Source organism: Neolamprologus multifasciatus, chromosome 3 (genome assembly GCF_963576455.1).
Source record: "Neolamprologus multifasciatus chromosome 3, fNeoMul1.2, whole genome shotgun sequence".
Classification (NCBI taxonomy): domain Eukaryota; kingdom Metazoa; phylum Chordata; class Actinopteri; order Cichliformes; family Cichlidae; genus Neolamprologus; species Neolamprologus multifasciatus.
The window spans coordinates 12,093,060-12,115,646 of record NC_140441.1 but is presented as its reverse complement, the minus strand read 5'-3'; the positions used below and the strand labels follow the sequence as shown (position 1 = coordinate 12,115,646).

Here is a 22,587-nt window from a genome sequence, read left to right as displayed (position 1 = left end):
CAAGTGTTTAGATCCTGAATGCAGCATGGCTCCAGCAACTTTTAAAGCAAATTTAATTTCTAAGGCAACAGAAAACAGGGTTGAGATTGGAGTCAGATAACTGATGCTAGCTGATAAATGAAAATACTAAAAAGAGACGGTGATTAGAAGGGAGCGAAGAAGGGAGTGAACAATAAAACAAGAAAATTATAAACATGCCCAAAACTACAAAATAAGAGTAACAAACACATAAGGGGACAAAGAGGGAGGGGGGGGAGATGGTAGGAGGTAAATTAGCAGGGCAGCGCACAGGCAGGCTAGAACACAATTGTAAACTGGAGGGTGTTAGAAATGTGAAAGAGAACGCAATTTTACAGCATTTGTCATCGTGGCTATAATTACAATCAGGGTCATTCCTGTAGGGTGCCATGAAAAAAAGCACTAACAATCAGAAAACGCCAACAGGAGTAAAACCACAGTCAACACTGAAGAAATGCAAAAATGTGCCTGTGTAAATGAAGAAGGCGTTACACAGAGAAAGTAAAACATAACTGCCTGCTAAAATATCACGCTGCTTAATTATCGGAAGAAAAGACAGGAAGACATAAAGAGAGCAACACTTACATTAGGGAAAGTCATATTAATGAGGTTGAATCGACTCTGAAAACGCGGCGTGATGTGAGTCCTCCCACCACCAGGGGGCCCCATTGATGCTAGCAAGAACATGTCCTGAAATACAACAGAAAAAGTGTAGTGTCCTCTGCTTATAAAACAGAAAACATTCCACATTGTCACACACTTTAAACTAGGGATGCAACGATACCAATTTTTTCAAACCGATACGATACCGATACTTGGATCTGAGTACTTGCCGATACAGAGTACAAAAACCGATACTTCTACCACACACACACACACACACACACACACAAATGCAATGAATTGGAAGACAGGTTTTATTATATTCCCTGCCGATAAAAAAATAAAATCTTAATAAAAATGACCACAAAAAAATTTCAAGTGAAAAATAAGCACTTCTGTTAAATTATTGCAGAGTCTCCACATTGTAATTTTACAAAATATCACTGAACTATTGGCACTGTCTCGAGCTTTCAGAATAATAAATAAACACTTCTGTTTGGAATAAAATAAATACAAATTAGGTTTGAGAATAAATTAAACTTTTAAATTATTGCAGAGTGTCCATATTATAAACAAACAAACAAAATAATTATTATAAAATAAATAATAAATAAAATAATAATTGGCCCCCTAGTGGCCAATCTAAAAAACTACAACAGAAATGACAAGTCACCCTCTGATTAATGAAATAAGTTAGTATCGGTTCATGGTATCGGTTAACTTTTACGAGTATGAGTACACACACATTTTACAGTATCGGCCCCGATACCCGATACCAGTATCGGTATCGGTGCATCCCTACTTTAAACCCCCTTAGAAAGCAGCAAAACTATCTCTCCAATTATAACACGCCTCACTCACGCCTTCATTAAAACTCAGTTTCTCACCTTGACAACCTTTAGGGTCTGTTTCTTGCGATCATACCAGAAGCCATAGTCAACCCATAGGCGCAGAAGCTCCAGGGGTGGCTGGGAGCCAAAGAGGTCATGAGCCGGCATGTTGAGGTCATCAAGGAAACACAGCAGGTGTTTCCCACCTGCTGGCACATACACGCCTTTGGTTCTCTTTTCTATGCGACTCTCTATAATGTCCTGGATGTTGTTAGAGGTGGTCTGGACAGCAAACGAAAGATGAAACGACGTGAATAATCATAAATCTTTAAAATATTTCTTCAGAGCATCTACCAGCTTATAAATGTAACCAGAACAAGTAGGCACTAATTAGGCCTAATTAAAGCACAGAGATAAACATCAGCACACACATGGCATACAAAGCTAAACACAGACTATACAATGAACTGACCTGTGAAGACATGTTGATGGTGAGGGTCTTCCATTTGTTATCTAAGCCCTGCAGAATACTCTGAGCCACTGACGTTTTACCGGTGCCCACTGGCCCAGTGAGCAGCACAGGGTAGTGTTTCAACACCAGAGCCTTAACCAGTAAGTTATAGCGAACGGTGTCCACAGTTGGAACCATAATCTTATAGAATGGAGCTCTGAGGGAAAAGACAGGGAGATACATAAATGTGTCATAGATCCAGATCGCATAATAACATCTGATTACTTACGAAGCATTGTAGCGCCAGCCTTTTGGCAATTTATCTTCAAATGAAGCCCAGCATTTGTTCTTTGGGTCCACGTAGTACTCATAAACTGTGTCCTGCAAGAATTGATACTCAACAAATCTACTCTCTACTCAACAAATTCATAGAATTGAAAGGTTTGAGTGATAATTGGGGAAAAAACAGGCTACTGTGTTGGTCTACTTTTTAAAATTTTTGTAAAAAAAACAGTTTATTTACAATGACAATATAAGTACACTTGACACTGGTTAATTCCCTACCTTTATTGGGGAATGTAATGAGGTTATAGAATAGAAGTTAACTCATTTCATATGCCATTAGTGTGTAAACAAAAATGTTCTCTGGAAGACCTTGGCAGGGAATGTTCCCTCCATCTCCCGTAGGAAGTTGTCCATCCTCTTGCGTCCATCCTCGTTGACAGAGGCACATATGGACCAGATAAGGCTGAAGATGAACCACAGTTCCACCATCCTACCCAGGCTATCTGTGTCTGAAGGATTCACCTGAAGATAGAGCAAAGGAAAAATGCATTTAGTTACACCTATTAGAGATCGACAATTCATCACTGTTGTGGTGCAATGACCCATGGATGGGATTACAATCTACATTTGCACTCTGCTTATTATACCCCACTGCTCGATGTAGCGAGGGAGTCATAGAGGCGGCAGAGAGAGGTGACGCCATTAAGTTCGGTGATGGGGATCAGCTCCTTGCAGTTGCTCTTCTTATAGTTGATCGTGCTCTCTATGTACTTCTCGAACAAGGGCTTCAAATGGTTCACTTCAGCCTGTGAAGTGACATAGAGTGACACATGGAAGTAAAGAGAACGGTGCCAGAGAAAAGAAAACATTACTAATCATACTCGTTAACTATACATACTCTTAACTGAAACGCATGTCCTAATGAGAGTTATTATGAGTGACTGTATTGTACTTTGTGTCGCTTGTTCAGCCAGGACTGCACAAAGGGTTTCCATCCCAGATCGGTATAATCATTGTAGACCATTCCACAGCGGGACACCGTAGCTGGAGAAGCCACTGCTAGATTCTCCACCTCAAATAGAAGAGACACCTGCAACAAATGAATTGTAGTTTTTATACATATTCACTAAAGCTGCATAAATACAGGAAGCAACTGGCAGCAATGTAGCAACCAGTAATTAGTCCATAGTAATTGAATGAGATCTGCGACTCAGCAGGTTAAATAACTGCTGGCAACAGGAAGAAAGCGTGACCTGAGAGAAACTTTTCCCAACTTCCAGTCAGCCGACTAAATTGACTACCACTGAGAGTGACAATCGCTGTTTGACATATAACCCAGCAGTAAACACACCTAGGGTCACCAAGGCAACCGAAGCTTGAAATGTTTGCAAGCAGCCAGCTGTCAGCTTCAAAGCTATGTGGACAAGTGAATCTCTTCCAGCGTGTGCACAGCTTTGTTGCCAGCATGTGTGATTCAGCTCCATCCCTCAGTTAATCAAATAAAGCACAGACGATTCTGGCTGATGATAAGCTGAAATTTTCTTCCATTTCATATGTGAGCCGGATAACAAGGATTAAGCCACTTGAATGCTGCTTCTTTGTCTTATAAAACTAATCTTATCATGTGTTTGAGCTTTTGCTTTTCTGGATTTACTGAACAGAATCTAAAACAGTCTGGCTGAACAAAATTATTTTAGCCGCTGCATTTTTGCTGCTTCCCTTGCAGAAACCGATTCAAAACTTGGCCTTCTCACCAGCACACTGGAGCGCTTGAAGAGGACGGCGCGACCATAAATGATATTAGAAAAAGTCAAAGGTCAAATAATGAAAAAATGAGTGTTGTTACACGATCTGTTCTCACCTGCTCAGGCATAGAGATTCTCTCTCCGTTGATGAGCGTGAGCACTTTGTTGTCATCCATAACTGAGTTCATACTTTCAATCCAAAGTGTGTCAACTGGCCCGTCAAACACAATCCACTTCTCATCTGGTTTCTCATCTTAAGTGAGGAAAGGAGATATTGTGACAGAGACGTGTGTGATAGCAACATTCACACTCACAACAAGAAGACAGTAAGAAGTCGACGTATTGTTTAATAGTTCATAAAAATAAAAGCACTGACTTTCAATCTTTAGATCTCTCCTTTGTAAACTGGCTTCACGAGAAACTCTAAAATCAACACTATGTAATATACATTTTGAAACCATTGTGTCGTGGTCCCTGTGCCTCTCCAGCTGATCCCGTCTTAGGCAACATGTGTTTTTGTTGTTTTTGCTCTCCCTTGCTGCGGCGGTGCTCATTATGGGCTCCCGCCCCTGGCCCACGCACCTGCCATCTCCACACCTGCTGCTTATCTGCGTAATTGCGAGTCCTACTTAAGAGGGCAGCACTGTGCTACTCGTCGCTGGATCGTTGAGCTATCAGCGTCAGTCGCTCAGTCGTTTGAGAATCAGAATCTGTGAGTTGTTTCCATCTGTTCGCCTCTAACTAAAGTTTCTGTGTACAGACCTTTCCCTGCCTGCCTGTCATCCCGTGGACGAGTGTGTGGATTTGTGTAACCCAGTTGTGGAGAGAGGAGAGTGATTCTTTGGAGCGTGTCTGATCCCCTTCCTTTCCCTCACGTACCCCGGAGCCCTGGACCCCTCTTCCCCCCCCCCTCCAGCACGTTGTATATAGTATCACCTGGTATTGTCAGTATCAATAAACTAACTGTCTTCTCTACAAGGATTTCTTGGCTGCGCCTGAGTCCGTTAGCTAAATGTGACACATTGTTGTGAACAAGATCGATTAATTATTTCTCTAAGCTCCAAAAAAAAAAGGAATCATCCCTCTTTAGTGCTGGATCTCATTTTAAATTTTGACTATTGTAACAAGCAGTGTTGGTCAAGTTACTTGAAAAAAGTAATCAGTAACTAATTACTGATTACTTCCCCAAAAAAGTAATCCCGTTACTTTACTGATTACTTATTTTCAAAAGTAATTAATTACTTAGTTACCTTTTAAAAACACCATTTACAACCTGAATAGGCGATAAAGTGATAGATCTTCAGCCCAATTCTACTTTTTCTGCATAATCCATCATACAAAATGTAATCAAATGGAAAAGTCTCTTTTTAAAACTTGTTTTATTAGTTTTAATCTTTTAACTTTATGCATCAAGCAAAAATTTAATTATATGCACCATTCTCTGACTGGAAGAAATTTGTTTAAAATTTAAACCTATTTTCTGCACATTCAAGCACATAAAATAAAATAGTTTTTGTGTGTTTACACTCACTCTTTCAAATAAATGCAAGTAAAACACAGCAGAAAATAAATAAAGTCAAAGACTAGCGGTCCTTTTGCTCTATTTTCACCTGTAAAGCAGGAGTGGGGTTAGGCGGAGGTTTACCCTGGTGCCGGTGTGCCGCAGCGGTCAGTGGAAGAATCCGCGAGTTTCCCTGTGAGTTTCCCATTACGTCGTAGCTACTCGGTGCTTGCTCGGAAGTTTAGGGGTTTTTTTTGCTGTAAAAAGAAGTTTTCTTCCCACGCACAACGGACGCTAATGTTTTTGTCACTTTTTATGGAATCAAACTCAAAGTAAGGTCAGTACTTCCACGCTTTAAACGCTGCACGCTCATACTCTCTCTGCACTCGATATATGATCCATTGTTGATCTGCACACAGCTGTTGTCACGAACGTCGCACTCGCTTACGTCACTGTCATGAGACATTCTCGCAAAAAAAATCACGGTTTTAGTAACGCAGTAACGCAGCGTTCCTACGGGAAAGTAACGGTAATCTAATTACCATTTTTGCAATAGTAATCCCTTACTTTACTTGTTACTTGAACAAAGTAATCAGATTACAGTAACGCGTTACTGCCCATCTCTGGTAACAAGTGAAGCCAATAAATGTTTGTAAATGAGCTCACCCTATGTAAGATTATGCAGATAAAGCTGCACAGCATGCTGTAGCTTCTCAGTACTCATGAAGCTCCAAAGTGGAACAAAGAACTTATTTTGTTTTCATCATGACTTTAAAAAAAACTGAACATATAAAAAACTTCCCTGTGACAATTTCAGTCAGTTTAGAAGGTAGAACAGGCTATGGGGAAAAATCATCCAGACAGTGTGTGTGTGTTTTTCTGGGGTTCGCACCTGCGCAAGCTGATCTCATGAGGGATGACAGCACTCCATCAGTCCACTCGTTAGTAGAGAGATCATTCTCGCCATACAGCTCTCCTAAACTGAGAGCTTTGGGATTCAGAGGATAGTCCTGTCAAATGAGACATGAACGGTAAAAATTGAGTCATCTGCTCTGTTTTAAAATCATGGAGAGTAGCATGTAAAGAAATGCAAGGCTTTAGTTAGATGAATTTGGCCAAACCAATGTTCATCAGTTGCGTAAATACATTTTTGTTTTTACATTTTTACTATTGGATTTTCACTCTGTGTACAGACACCAACAGAAACAGGCTCATAAGTCAGAAGATTTTGTGAAGAGTAGCCAATCTATAATCATTCAGTGCTTGGATTTATGGGGTTTGACATGGTTATTGTCTGATATATGACAATATGAAAACTTTTTTTTACAGAACAGAAAAGAAAAAAAGTCTGAGCTCATTTTAAAATTGTGTTCTTTCTTCAGCAGATCATAGTCCTGCTACATTGTTTGCAGAACATGTAGCAGAGTTTGCCACATGAGGATCTCATGTATCATTTATAGGCTGTAAAAAACCCTAGATAAGTGAATGCACACATTGCGCCCCTATCGTGGACTAAACCAATCAGAGATAGTCAAGGGCGGGACCTCTCTGATTGGCCGTGGTCCAGGTGGAAGAGAGAGGTGAGTAGCTTGAATAAAGCGATATCGATTCATTAACGGATTCCACACAAAGACGTAAACACAGAGCGGACCCGACGCATCAGAATCAGCTTTGTCTTTCTCGGCTTTCTCACCCGACGGCCTGAACACGGACACGCTGTCGGAGCTCAGCAATCCTGATGCGTCGGGTCCGCTGTGTTTACGTCTTCTTTGCGCTAGATTCTGAGCTGCAGGTTTTGTGTCTCTCCAACCAAAATTCGCCGAGCCAGCAGCAAAAGTAGCAGCAAACTACGCTTCACATTTGATCAATGTCGTCATGAATTCCCTCTGACTTGTGCTGTTTTGCTTCCACCACGATAAAAATCACACTTCCTGCACAGCTCTCTCTCTCTCTGTGTACTTCAGGAACAGTTTCCCGTCTCAAAACTCTGTTTTCTGCATTATTCATTCGCTTATTACTAGAGATGGACCGATCCGATATTACGTATCGGTATCGGTCCGATACTGACCCAAATTACTGGATCGGATATCGGCGAGAAATAAAAAATGTAATCCGATCCATTAAATATCAAAAAAGCACCTCACAAAACTTGCTACACTGCGTAACTCAGCTCATAACTGTAGCACGTCGGAGCAGTATGCATCACGTGATAGAGCGGCTGTGTGTATTTGGAGCCTAGCTACCAAACCAGCATTTCATCTCCGAGGAAGTTATCCCAGAGAGAAGTAAAGCAAGTGTGTAAGTTCATCTCTGAATGTCTGTAAAGCATTCCCACTTAAGCTTAACAACAGATATATGGAGCGACTGCCTCTCTCTCTCTTTCTCTCTTTCTCCTGCTGCTACTTCAATCGTGAAACTGATCAATGATCAGCTGATCGGCTTTTCTGTCGCGAGTCCGTCTCTCTTCTTAGTTTTTGGCCCACTTCTCACCAGAAAGAGGAAACCAGCGGCTGAACAACAGCAGCACGTTTAACCTTGATAAGCTGTTGTTAGAATTTATTTAATATTACTTTCTAGACCAGGATCTTTTTCTACGTAGCTGACGGCTGGTAACTGTGCAGGGGCGGATCTAGCAAAGTTTAGCCAGGGGGGCCGATAGAGCATGAACAGGGAAAAGGGGGCACAAAGACATACTTTTCTTTCTTATTCTCATTTAAAATGTCGAGCTTTTAATAAATAATTATCTGACTCTTACACCCAAAGTTTTAATCTGATGTAAAATGTATAGAAGTCCATTACTGTATATAGTAACTGTTAAGTCTAATATATCCTAGTAAGTGTGGGATTATGATATTATTTTATGCCATGTTAGACCCCTAATTAAAGATTGTGAATTATTATGTAGTTTCAGTTTGCATTATGCTCCTGAACTAGAAGAAGGTGATAATTATTACATTTGGTAAACTGATTTGCATTACATTAGACTGTTGATTTATTGTGAATGAATGATATTGTTTTATGATGCATTATACTGCTGAGTTATAAGAAATACTGTTCACAGAAAGTCATCGTCTCATTTGTCTGATTAGAAGAGAACAGAGCATACTGCCCCATTTCATCAGGAGCAGATAAACAGGGAGCCAAGGTCGTAGCTTAGGCGCTGTGTGAGAAAGAATGTTTAGGCTCTGATGATTAGGTGGGGGCCACTAGAGGCTATAAGAGTTTGATCAAGGCTCCACCATTTTGAGATCTGATGCTGTCTGTGTATGGTGTCCATCTCCCACGCGTGTGTTCATTAAATCATCGTTTGACTTGACCCGGCCGGACCAGTGTGGTTATTTTGGTTTTCCTCCTGTATCCATTCCCAATATTTGAATCCGTAACATAAGCTATAGTACTTTTTCCTTTGGGAAGATACCATCTGTGCAGTCTACAGTTCTGTTGAAGAAAGATGTTGAATCTATTTAATTATTCTTGAAAAATAATTTATTTCTGTGCATTTTTCCCCCTGCATCAAATTAAATTTGATTACATCGATTAAGCATCATGAGGTGGAGGGTGGGGGGTGGTTCCCTATTTTTTATTTATTTATTTTTTTTTGCTGGGAGTTTGCAACCCTATTAGTTAGGTTGCTTAATATTTCTTCTAAGTACTCTTTAAAATACCAGAATAGGGAGGATGGAGCAGGTTTAAGTTTATTAGATTGATCAGTGTTGCTGAACTATGATATTTTGGGCGCAGTGTATTTTTTACATACAGGTATAACAGAATAGCTTTAGTGTTGTTATTTATTTAAACTTGGGTATAAACTTATACAAAATGCAGCAAGATATTAAAAAAACGTTTTATTGATTAAAAAACACACTATATTGGATTCATATCGGTATCGGCAGATATCCAAATTTATGATATCGGTATCGGTCATAAAAAAGTGGTATCGTGCCATCTCTACTTATTACCCACCAGTCTACCGTTGTTTACAGCGCTGTCTTTTTCTTTTTTCACTTAAATGATCTCGGACAAGAAAGCCTAATTTCTGCTGTTCAATACTGAAGAAATTTAAACTTCTTAAAATTATGCAAAATTGCAGAATATTTTTAAGCTTACCTGCTATAAAAAGCCAGACCAGGAAAATCTCCTTCATGTTTTTCTGTGTTTTATTCTCAGTTACTTTCACACAAAGGCATCTGCTGTGATGTTCATAGTTCTGATGAAGTCTCACATGTATCAGTACTGATAAATAATCAGAATTATAATATTTCTGACTGTCTGAGGCTAAATTGAATCAAATCAGGACTTTGAGAACTGGAATCGAATGGATTATAGAAATCAGTGATGATACCCAGCCCTAGTGAGCAGCCTAGGCCTGAGAGAAGTGGATGTAGCTGTGGGTAATAAGAAAAGATGAAAAGAACTATTGATAACTTTTTTGTTAAGTTAAGGCCTGATCCGTCTGAAATTCATAGCCAGTGCTCTGACACGGTGCCATCAATCTTTGAATGCTGAAAAAGCATTCAAAGATTGCTTTTTCAGCAATCTGAAAAAGCAATCTTGTATCCAGGAAACACATTATTTGCTGCAATAAATGCACTGCCCAAGTGTCCCCTCTCCCCACTGCCTTTCAGCAACAGACAGCAGCAAACAGGTCGTCAGAGGAGGCCAAGATGATGATTAAGTTGAACATTTTCTACAATATTGACAAAGCACTTTAAGCACAAGTTTGTTAGTTAATAATTTAGAAATGAATATTGTCTGTGTGGACTCCCCCCCCCAAAGAAAGTGCACATGTAAAACTGCGGTGTTAAGCGATGTGGTTGAAAAATTTGAGTGCGCCTAACTTTTAGTAAGAATTGGATTTCAGCCACATTATGATAAATATTAAAAAAGTGCCGGTGGTGGTGGAGAGTGTAGTTGTTCTCTATTACAGAGGGAGTTCATACTGTGAGTTTTCCTCTCAGTGATGGGCTTGGAGGAGCAAAAGGTCACACACTTAGAGGCGTATGTGACTTCCAATTACTTCACTGAGAAGAGCTCTGCTGAAATGACGCTTCAGTGTCTAATGTGGAAGAAGTGGGAGGGTTCAGTCTGTCTGGGACAAAAACGTACAATGGACACAAGCTTTGACCTCATTTAATCAAACTGAAGCAAGCAGCCAGCTTCAGTCCCTTTAATTCCGTTTAGATCTAAACACTGTGATGCTTACTGCCTGTTCTGTAACTGCATGAAAAAGGAAAAAATAATCCTGTGACAGTAGTTGAAGATTCATAGTTGCAGCGTGCTTTCCTGGGAAACCCATGCTGAACAGAGCCATCTGTGCAATCCATCATGTTGATAAGTGCCACCAACTAGGGCTGCCACGATTAGTCGACTAGTCACAATTACGTCGACTATCAAAATCGTCGACGACTAATTTAATAGTCGACGCGTCGTTTGAAGCTTTGTAAGATCCCAAAAGACGCAGGAATAAGTAGCAGGATTTAAGTGTAATAACGGACTGAAACAGAAGATGGCAGCACTGCATGTACAAGGATGCCAGCTGCCGTTAAACACCAAAGAAGAAGAAGCTGTGTCCCAGAATTCATAGCGCGGCCCAGCTCAGTTTCCAACAATGGCGGCAGCTAGTTAGTTTTAATATTACTCTAATTATTCTTTCTGGGTCACAAAATAAACATTTAACGTGTTTTCAGGCGAGAATGTAGCTGTGTAAACCTCAAATATCTGCTCAGTTTATCAAGACACCACATATTTTCAAAAGCGCTCCGACATTTTCGGAGACGTCTGTTACCCACTAGCTCGATAGCTAACCGGGGGCAAGGCTCACTAGAGCCCAAACCCACCGCCGTCTTTCGCTACTCAGGTTAAACATATATAAGTCACTTAGATAACTTAAAAATGTTATTGTTTGGCTTTTTTAGTATTTTATTTGTTCCTGAGTAAATCGGCTGAGTTTATTAAACTCCACCGAAACAATCTGCAAATTTAATTAAAATTTAATAAACTACCATCTTGTCTTTATTTTTAGTTAGCACATACCTTAACCACTTCAAGCTGTAAGCTAATGATAGTTATATAAGAGCAGATGCTGCTGGTGCAATAAGCTGTCCGTTTTACTACAATGGATGCATGATCTGATTAGTCGACTATCAAAATAATGGTTTGTGGCAGCCCTACCACCAACCCCAATGCAGTACTTAGTTTTTTTTCCAAAACTGCTCATCCAAGAAACTTCACTCATTACTGTATTTCTTTAGGTTCATCAGTTTGCATGCGTTTTTACCATTAAGAATACAAACTTCAAAGTCCGGCAACAAAACATTCTTTCTCATTAAAAAAGCAAGCAGTATTACAATTTTTTTTAAAAAAAGAAAAAATAAATGCTTTCTTCTCTATCCTAACTAACCTGGACCTGCTGAAAGCCTGGCTCTCCTTTTTGATGCAGAGCAGTCATGGCATTCTGTAGGATCCTCCAGGTAACACTCTTAGCACTGCCTGTCTTGCCCACCAGCATGGAGGAGTGTCGAGAGTTTTTAGTCTCATAAAGTTGGATGACTTTGGTCACGGTAAAGGGTGTCACCTGCAAACCACTCCGATTAAGCTCCTCCTCCACAGCTTCCTTTAACTGTGAAAATAAAGGGACCAAAGATAGACAAGGAGTCAGTGATCGGTGATGCACTAAGTGAGACTGCACATATCAGAAAAAAAGTGATACATTATGAAAGATCATAGGGTCACATTTTTTAAACTTATTTCTGACATCTTATTGCACAAGAACACTGACTAGGGATGGGTACCGGTGTCCGGTGCCATGATGGCACTGGTTCTGACATAAACGGTAGTAACCAGACCGAAAAGCAGCGCACATTTCGGTGCTTTATTTTGGTGCTTTTTTTGTTCATGAGCTGTGATACACTTTAGATTCTAGCCAATCATTTTACGTTTCCGAGGATAGTAGGCGGGCCCAGGTACGTACGTTCTTTTAGAGCAGAGCTACAGATTAAAAATGCCCAAGGCGAAGCGGTCAAAAGTCTGGCTGTACTTCACAGCAAAATATGCAAACTCAGCAGCCTGCAACAAGTGCTTTAAGGTGATACTGTGATACTGTCAAAGGAGGTAACACCTCAAATCCGATGAAACACCTGGCGACGCATAGCGTTTTTTTTTAAAGCCGAGAAATGCGCCGTATTTGATAGCTTGCTGCGAGACCTCACACCGAGCGCATCTGCTGCGGGTGTGGTGCCTGTTATCGGACCCGGAGCCCTGCTAGTGTAGCAGAAATGATGACGGATGATGATGGCAGCAGCAGCCGTTCTTCTCTGCGTGAGTAGCTTAATGTTGTTCGTGTGTAATTTACGTTGAGTAGGCTAACCACGTTATTAAATTAATGCATGTAAGGTGAACTAGCAAACACCGTCGTAGTTACATGCGGCTGTCTTCTTGTTTGATGGCAGATACTCCCTTCACCCTGGCCAAAAAGGCTAAAATGACCAAAGAAAAAGTGGAAAACAGTTAAACATGAGAGGTTTTTGGACAAAGTTTGTGTTTTTTCCATTGTTTAAGCACTGCTTCCAGCCAAGAGTGATACCATATATGCCTCATAGCTGCAGAAAAGGCTAACATTGTCATCTTTTTACAAAAAAACAGCTGAACATGAGAGGTTTTTGGACCAATTTTGTGTTCTCCATTCTTTAAGCACCGGTTTGAGCACCGTTTAAGCACCGGCACCATTTCAAAAGTACTGGTTTGGCACCAGTATCGGATAAAGCCTAAACGATACCCATCCCTAACACTGACCAAAAGAGATATTATATTATTTGTTTGGCTTTGTGCACACAGGGACACAAAGACAGTCCTAAAATGTTTCCATTTTTTACCAGTTGTATATCAAATCCGTGCTTATCTTGACTGCTGATTTAGATTAACTTACTTTGCCATAGTCTATTACAGGTGTTTCTACGGCAGGGAACAAGTCTTGAATGATTCCACTGAACAATGGCACGTCAGCAGAGGTCAGCTTAGCAATGTTCATATCCTTCATAGCCATCAGTAGGACCTAAGAATACAGATACAGGAAGAGAGTTACTCATGATTTCCCAATGGTCAGCTTATTTTTTTAGAGCTTTATTCACTAGATAGGAATGGAATAACAGGACAGCGATCGCTCTCCTCTCATAAGAAAGCATTTTGTCATAAAGCTTCATTCATGAATGTTTGCATCAATACTTTACATTACTGCCATCTTGTGACCGCAGTTGGCTACCATCTCTGGAAGCAGAATTAAGGCAGTTTGACAACAGAGCCACAGAAATCTGTATGTGGTTGGCATTCTCACGGGGCACGTTCATGACTCAGAGACAAGCAGTTTGCAGTTAGTGGTGTGCACATTCAGACTTTGACTCTCTGATGGGAGATTAGCGTGCAAGGTAAGCTGCTGCTGGCTCTGTTTTTACTGATCTGAGATCAGTTATGAACTGCACTTTGTGTAGAAACACAGTTAGCATTAGCAAGTAAGTTAGCACTCTCAATTGTGGTTGTGACAGATGAGTTTTCTCTTTGTAACCATCTCGTGTGCTGTAAGAAACTTTTAATAACTCGTTTAGCACATTAAGAATGAAACCTTTAATGATGGAGAGGGGGACTTCTGCCATTTATGCCGTGGATAAACGGGCACGATGAGGTTCACCAACACTTTCAGATTAACATATCTGAAAAATCACTTAGTTGACCAAATGGATAAAGTTTAAACAGGTGTTTTGCTAATATACCACCTTCAGTTTTTATTAATATTTCATCCTCCTGTAGATACATACAGTTAACTAAGCCACATGATACGATGCTCAAGGCTTTTAATTCAGCTGTGACTGTTTTTTAATGATGCACTACTGCAGAGTAAACAGAATATCAAGTGTTTAAAACAAGCTCAACCTTAAACATCTGCACCAGTAATACTGATCAATAACAACACTTACGGGGAACGTTTTTCTCAAGAATAAATATTTTTATTTTTGATACTTCATGTAGAATTTTATTGGGGGCTTTGTTCGCCTTCCTTTAAAACTCACTGCACGCCACTGATTTCCAGTCACAGCAAACACATACACCGCGTTCCAAACGATTATGCAAATTGTGTTTAAGTGTCATAAAGATTAAATAAGTTGTTTTTCAATTAAACCCATGGATGGAACTGTGTCTCAGGACTCTTTGTATCACTGAAAACAATCTCGGACACCTATGATCATTAGTTTGCCAGGTGAGCCCAATCAAAGGAAAAACTACTAAAGAAGGATGCTCCACATTATTAAGCAGACCACTATTTTCAAGCAATATAGGAAAGAAAATGATCTCCCTGCTGCTGAAAAGCGTGAAATAGTTGAATGGCTTGGACACGTAATGAAAACCTTGGATATTTCATGAAAATCGTGATCGCCATAATGTTACGAGATTTGTGGCTGAGTCAGAGCACACATGGGTTCGTGCGGAAAAAGGCACAATGATGAAGGTTTCTGCCAGACAAATACATCAGATTAAGAGAGGAGCTGCTAAAAGGCCATTACAAAGCAGAAAACACATATTTGAAGCTGCTGGTGCCTCTGGAGCCCTGCGAACATCAAGGTGTAGGATCCTCCAGAGACTTGCAGTTGTGCATAAACCTTCTATTCGGCCACCGCTAACCAGTGCTCACAAACAGAAACGGCTGCAGTGGTCCCAGATCTACATGAAAACTAATTTTCAAACAGTCTTGTTCACTGATGAGTGCCGTGCAACCCTGGATGGTCCAGACGGATGGAGCGGTGGATGGTTGGTGGACGGCCACCATGTCCCAACAAAGCTGCGTTGTCAGCAAGGAGGTGGTGGAGTCATGTTTTGAGCCTGAATCACGGGGAGAGAGCTGGTCGGCCCCTTTAGGCTCCCTGAAGGTGTGAAAATGACCTCTGCAAAGTATGTGGAGTTTCTGACTGACCACTTTCTTCCATGGTAGAAAGCGAAGAACTGTGCCTTCTGCAACACAACCGTCTTCATGCAAGATAATGCGCCATCTCATGCTACAAGGAATACCTCTGCATCATTGGCTGCTATCCACGTAAAAGGAGAGGAACTCATGGTGTGGTCCCCATTCTTCCCTGACTTCAATCCTATTGAGAACCTTTGGAGCATCCTCAAGCAAAAAAATATGAGGGTGGGAGGCAGTTCATGTCACGATCCTGGGTCTTATGACCCAGCATTTTGAGTTTTAGTTCATTTTGATGTTTATAGTTTATGTTTAAGCTCATTAGATTTCTATGTTCATTTGCTTATTATATTCCCCTTGTGTTTTCTACCCTTGTGTTAAGCCTGCTTTATCCTTCATGTGTTTCATGTCTGTTTCTTATGTTGTCAAGTTCATGTAGTCATGTCAGTGTTTCATTGTTTCCTATTTTATTTTGAAAGAGGTCCTGTGTTTCGGTGCTCTGTTTTGCTCTTTCCCTGTGGGCGTCGTTATGTTCATGTTGTGTCTACTTTGCCTTTCTGTCCCATGTTTCAGCTCCCTATGTTCTGTCTCAGTTGCTGTTAAGTTTACATGTTTTGAGTTTAGTCAGTGTGTTTCCTGTTTTACTTTGAAGGTCCACGTCTCATGTGAGTGTTTCTAGTTTTGCTTCCCTTGTCTCGTCCAGCCTGATTACTCCCAGCTGTGCTCTCCTTCTGTGTCTCATTCCCTCGTTATCCCTCTGTGTATTTAAGCCCTGTGTTTCTCTTTGTCAGTGTCGTAGTCTCCCTCATGGCTCTGTTTCCCTGTGTGTTAGTTATCCATGTCCCAGTTTAGTTATATTTTTCGTGCCATTCTGCAATAAAGCAGCTTTTTGAGTTTAATTCCTGTGTGGTGAGTCTTGCGTTTGGGTCCTTCTCCTGCCTGGACACAGCCGAAACATGACACAATGTTTACTTTGAAGGCAAACGTTGTCTAGTTCAGTGGTCCCCAACCAAACATGACAGTTCACATCCAAACAGCAGCTCTGGGAGGCTGTTCTGACATCCTGCAAAGATATTCAAGTAGAAACTTTCCAAAAACTTACAAGTTCCAAGGATGCAAGAATTGTAAAACTGCTATCAAAAGCGGGTCCTATGTTAATATGTAACTTGACCTGTTAAGATGTTTTTGATTGAAACAGCTTTTGATTTCAATGACATTGATCTACCAATGCTGCAAATTGACAATACAAATGACCATTTTCAATTCTCTACAACCTATAAAATCTTTTGAAACTCTGTGCGCGTAATAATTTGGAATAGTGCATTTTAAGTGTTTTATTTCTGAAAAACATACTGATTTCATTGGGAGTTTTGTTCAGTAACGTTTGAATTATACTCTGTTGGTCGATGACTCAAAAATTATGCCGACTGTCATTTGAATCGACTGTTTAGGAAAAACAGAGAAAAATATCATTTGCATAATAATTTGGAACGTGGTGTATAGTTATGCGCTCATATGAACACAGAAAACAAGCCTTTTCAGTGTTTTTGGAAAAACCTGACACATTTTTAAACTTAAAAAAAAGTCTTTATCTCTTATTTTGTGACCAATATCATTTAGTTTCTGTAGTGTGTATGTCACGGAGTGCCGAGGCAGGCCGTGTGTGAATATAAATGGACCCAAGATGCAGACTGCTTAAGTGGTGAGCAAGCTTTATTAACCAAAGGGTGACACAAACTGAGATGAGGTGGACAAAAACCTAAGGGTAAACTAAACTGGGAAAAGCTAAGCAAAACAAACCTGAAACCTTGAGACATGAAACGGAGATGCAGGGAGAGTAATGCGGCCAGAATACACAGGAAAATGGAGGGGAATAACACAGACGAACCAGCAACTACTAAGACAGAAGACACGACCAAAATACACTCAGAGAACACAGGGAGATCACACACAGGTGGGGGACACAGCTGGGAGTGATTAACGTGACGAGACAAGGGAGGCAAACTGAAAACACTCACATAAGACGCAGACCTTCACAATAAAACAGGAAACACATACACGCAGACTTCACACAGACTGGGGAACACAGAACATAGGAACATGAAACGTGAACAGGGAATGTACAAGAACCCCAAAATAACCACAGAATAATAATAATAATAACATAAACACGGAGTCGCAGACTCCGGATCATGACAGTGTATGGCTGTAGATGCCTAAGAATTCCTAAAAGATAAAAGTTCCAGTATTTATATTTTTATTCTTTTCAATTTCCTTCAAACCACGTGTGTGTGTGTGTGTGTGTGTGTGTGTGTGTGTGTGTGTGTGAGAGAGAGAGAGAGATACATACTTCTTTATCAGGAACATTTGGGCAAGAGCGCCGCTTCTTTCCAGCAAAGCGAAGCAGAGAGGTGAGAGCACGAAGGCCAAAATCATAGTGGTCCTGTTTGGACAGCTGCTGCACCGCCAGAGAGTACAGAGTAAACACTTTCTTAGCAAGGACCTACAAGGACAACATCAGAGGGAAATTAAAATTAGCATAAAGACAGAAAAAAGGAGGAAAAGGGAAGAAGGGTACACAGGATTAAAATTACAGTGTGACAGAAATGAGACAATCCACAAAATGCAGATCGTGTATTTAACCACACCAGCGGCTTCTTCTGTGGGACAAAACATTAATGGGTATGTAATCTTCACGCTGCAAGAAAACAAGGTTAATAAAATAAAATGTCCATTTAAAACGTTCCAAAGCTGTAGCTGTGGAAGCCCTTTTTGTGTCTGTGTGTACTGTACTGGATGTGAGTATTCACAGCTCATGCACAATTACCACTTTCATTTACTTAAGCTTCACTAATGCTTCATTTGCATACTTATTATTACTTGTTAAAGCATTATATGAAAATATTTTTGATAACAGGAACCAAGAACTTCCCAAGTTGGTGTCCTTTATGTATGTATGACTCTTCAGCTTGCACATACACAGAACAACAACATGCACTTCTAAATTTAGCAGCACTGGGAAGCTGTGCTGTTTCAGTACAAGTGTGTTTTTGTTGCCCTTGTTTCTTGGTCGATATCCTTAATTGTCTAGACCTTTGGTTAGCTGCAGCTCCCAACAGGATTCAGCACTGAAAAAGAACAATTTAACCTAGAAAGTCAATGCCCCTCCACTCTCTCCAATGCTCACACAAGGTCAGAGAGCACTCATCTTTTACCAGAGGGAGATCACATGTGTTCAGCAAAGTCACAGCAAAGAAGGCTTCACTTTAGGTAGATGCAAATAAAAAAAACACTAATACACTAACAGGTACCACTAAAATGTGAGGCATCATTTTGGAGCTACGTGGGTTTTTAACCACCCCACCTCCTCCACATGCCGTGTCTTTGAATAACTCAGTGGCTTTGTAGAATGTGATGAACTTAATAAGGTAAGGCAATACTGTGTAAAAATATCTCATCTGCTGATTGGTTCAGCTCTTTGTTTAAGCTGTGATAGTTTAACACGATACAGAAATTATTGTTTGCATTCAGAACTGTGTAAAGGGTAAAACTACCGCACAGATAGCATTTCTTAGGCTGACACCTGAGGTATGCAGATAAAACCTGCAGAGAAGTTAGACTAAGAGGAAAAAAAGCAAGAAAAAAAATCCAATCTGGTGTATCATCAGGACTCAGACTCACACAGCATTTTAGTTTTGTGTTTACAATAAGAAATTCAATAATATTTGCTACAGTGGCATCAGTGCAAACAGTCTAATTACTTATACAAAATAAAGAATAAGGCAAAAATGAAACATGATAATCACACTTGTTTATATGTTACTGTAGATCAGACCTGGGTCCACATCCAGTCTCTTACATCAGCGGTCCCCAACCCCCGGGCCTCGGACCGGTACCGGTCCGTGAGTCGTTTGGTACCGGGCCACGAGAGTTGAGGCTCAGGTGTGAAATGTATAGTTTTCAGGGTTTTTATCGGTTTTCAGCGTTATTTTGTTATCGTTTTTATCGTTTCTTTTCACGTGTGTTATGAATAAATTTTCCTTTGTTCGGTACCGGTACTAGTTTTATTTTGTTGTATTTATCCATGACACCTTAAAGGCCGGTCCATGAAAATATTGTCGGGCATAAACCGGTCCGTGGCGCAAAAAAGGTTGGGGACCGCTGTCTTAGGTCAATGTAAAATTAGTATTCAAACATAAAGAAGTATATATCATGCAGTTTATTCCTTTTCACCTGCTTTAGTTTACAGATTGCTCTGTTACTCATCGTTATATATGGGATATTTGAAGAGTTTAAGCTAATGGAGGAGCTGGCACCCAAGCACTCAATGAAAGCACTATAGCTGCTTTCATTCCTGATATCATAGCAGATGAAGTAATTACACTCTAACCAACATAACAGTAGCATTTTGTATAAAGTTAATTGTCTTTTTTAATGTTATGTTTTTTTTAAGAACAGTGAAGACTAACAAGTGAGAGAGGGGAAGACCTGGTGCCACGGGTCAGAGTCAAAGCTGCTCTCAGCTGTGCGGCATGTGATCGCCTGCTCATGCCACGGAGCTAAACCAGCGCCCGAGTTAACAGTTTTTTAGATTTTTCAAAAACATCCACATAAGTGTTTTATGGAGTTTTGATTAAATTGTGATAAAACGTTGGTGTTTTTACTGTGCATTTCACATTTCCATTGCCTAAACGTAACATATCCTCTTATCAGTAGCACTTTATAAAGACATGAAATTAATAATGAGCAGAACTGAGTTCAGCTTATTAGTGTAGGTCTCCACAACAGCTCCAGTTTCTCATGTGGCCCCCTGGGAAAATTAAATTAGAGTAAATTTAAGGCATACTAGTAACAATAATTCAAAATAGTACCATTTTTCACTGGAACTGCTTTCTGGTACAGAAAAAACATAGTCCCTATGGCATCTTAGCAGCATGATGGTACAATGGTTGCAAGAAGGTCTTGGGTTCAAATCCACTTCACCTGGCCTTTCTGTGTGGAGTTTATATGGGTTCTTTCTAGCTACTGTGGCTCTCTCCCACAGTCTGAAAACATACATGATTAATTAACTGCACTGTTAGCCTTTGCAGTAATTTCCATAGCTTAGTACTGCAAAATCAACAGTAAAAAACTATAAAGGATGTTAGCAGTGTAGTACTGTAATTTGCATGTAATTGTGGGAAAATTCCATGAGATTACATTATTTTTACGGTAACTCACCGTACCCATGGAAACAGCTGTAAAATACAGCAAATGTAACAATTGGTGATGTTACTGAGATTATACTATTACACCATCTGGATTTCTGTTGTTTTCTACTGTAGATCTAAGAGTAATTACTTAAATCCTCATTCAGAGTGTATTACTATAAAATGCGATTCACTGTGAAAGTAGTATAACATATAAACTACAATATACAGCATGATTTTTAACTTAAGGAGTAAGTTGTAGCCACACGAAAATGTAATTCCATGAACTGAATGGAACCTCATATATTATATTACTTTGTATGTATTTTCCTCCTTTTTTTTTTAGACCAAATTACATTTAAGCATACTTTAAGTACAGTTAGAAGTATACAGAAAAGTATAAGTACATTTAGTCTATACTTGTAGTATAGTAGTGCTTGTAGTATACTATGTAGTATGTAATTTATTTGAAGTATACCTGAGGTTTACTAAGAAGTAAAAAGAAATACCCAACATGCATTGCAGTGCTTTAACTGTGAAATTAAAACAACTATGAAACAAATGATTGATGTTTTAAAACAAGAATTTGTCAAAAATTCTTGTGCAATGTCTTTTACCTTTTGAACAGAGTAAGTGGGGCTAAATTATTAATTTAGAAAATGAAATTGTTCAAACCGTGAGTGAAAAGGGTCAATAGTTAATAAACCTCAACTCTCAAAACCTTTTCTCACCTGTTCACAATATAATTCTGGTACTTGAACTATGGGTGCAGTTCTCTACAAATGAAGCCTTCAAAGAAGTCAGAGGTAACTGGATGTTCAATCGGGTTAAATGCAAGGTTGATTGGATTATATCTGAAGATCGTATGCTATTCGTGATAACTCTGCTAGACTCCAAATTGCTCGTCCATGCGTGAGTATTTCAAAATTAAATGAAACCACTTAACACTTTTTCCCTAAAACTGACATGGGATACATTAAAGTTGGATTGACACCAGCTAATCAGTCTGAAGGTAAGTGTTTTTTTCACCTAATCGACAGAAGTCTGAAATGCGTTCTTATTACTGTTTGTTTTGACTTTTAAGCTACCCTACCAGGATATTTTCATTCAAATGCTAAGACAAAATGTCAATATCTATGAATGTGGAGACTCAAAAGACTAGTTAGGTAATAGTTGCCGATGGATTTATGAGACTTGATAGAAAACTTGGACGTTTGCAACAGGTGAATCGGTGAACTACCGAGGTTGCTCCCAAATGCTTAAAGCTGTTAGCTGGTCAGTGTTTTCAGGCGTGCTTGTACTACCTGTACGGTGCGGAGTGCTGACTAAGTCATGTTAAACCCATTAAAGCGTCCAGCTCAAATATCTTTTCATTTTTGTGCACTGCTCTCTTGTCGGCACACATTTTCTGTTTATTGAAGCCTTTTGTGAATAATTTTGATCATGTAAAAACTGGGAATTGGTCCCTATTGACAATACTCTTATTTTTTGCATTGCATATGTCATTTAGGAAAGGTAATTGGCCACTGAACTTTTTGCAACTATGTGTATTTCTAAATTTTGTGGCTTCAGTGCCACAAAATTTAGAACGGAAATTTATATTGTTCAGTTTGCATGTTAAAAGCCACAAACATGTAGCTAAGTATAGGCTTTCTTGTGGAACTGAGAACTGCTCTGCCACTTTCAGAACATTTTCTGCCTTCATTCACATATGCCTAGGAATCACAGAACAAGAAGGGAGACCACCACAAAGATGGGGGGGGGGGGGGGGGGGGGGGGAGTATTATGTCCATTTGAAGGTTGCTCTAAATACTTCAGTGTCCGAACATCATTTTCCAGCCATATTTCTCAAAAACATAAGTAGACAGTTCAGCAGTCAAGGCAACAAGAAATTGGGGGATTTGCCATAATACAAGGACAGGACACAGTTAATCTATTAGAAGACAGTTGACGTTGTGTCATTTAAAAATGCAGGCTAAAATGCTCTTGCCAACCAGCACTATACAGAGCATCATAGAG

At 39.9% G+C, this 22,587-nt stretch overlaps 1 protein-coding gene across 3 annotated transcripts in view; it reads right to left on the bottom strand.

The window, feature by feature from the left end:
* Window positions 1-22,587, bottom strand: part of dnah2 (dynein, axonemal, heavy chain 2) — an 85,699-nt gene that overhangs the window by 26,808 nt on the left and 36,304 nt on the right. For all 3 annotated transcript variants that reach the window (XM_085138916.1, XM_085138927.1, XM_085138910.1), the window contains exons 40-51: window positions 17,730-17,882; window positions 13,358-13,483; window positions 11,834-12,052; window positions 6,326-6,443; window positions 4,049-4,185; window positions 3,140-3,277; window positions 2,835-2,993; window positions 2,557-2,709; window positions 2,192-2,283; window positions 1,924-2,119; window positions 1,509-1,733; window positions 604-708 (exon numbers count right to left, since the gene is read on the bottom strand). In XM_085138916.1, coding sequence (XP_084995042.1) covers window positions 604-708; window positions 1,509-1,733; window positions 1,924-2,119; window positions 2,192-2,283; window positions 2,557-2,709; window positions 2,835-2,993; window positions 3,140-3,277; window positions 4,049-4,185; window positions 6,326-6,443; window positions 11,834-12,052; window positions 13,358-13,483; window positions 17,730-17,882 — 1,821 coding nt within the window. The remainder of the gene's footprint in view (window positions 1-603; window positions 709-1,508; window positions 1,734-1,923; window positions 2,120-2,191; window positions 2,284-2,556; window positions 2,710-2,834; window positions 2,994-3,139; window positions 3,278-4,048; window positions 4,186-6,325; window positions 6,444-11,833; window positions 12,053-13,357; window positions 13,484-17,729; window positions 17,883-22,587) is intronic.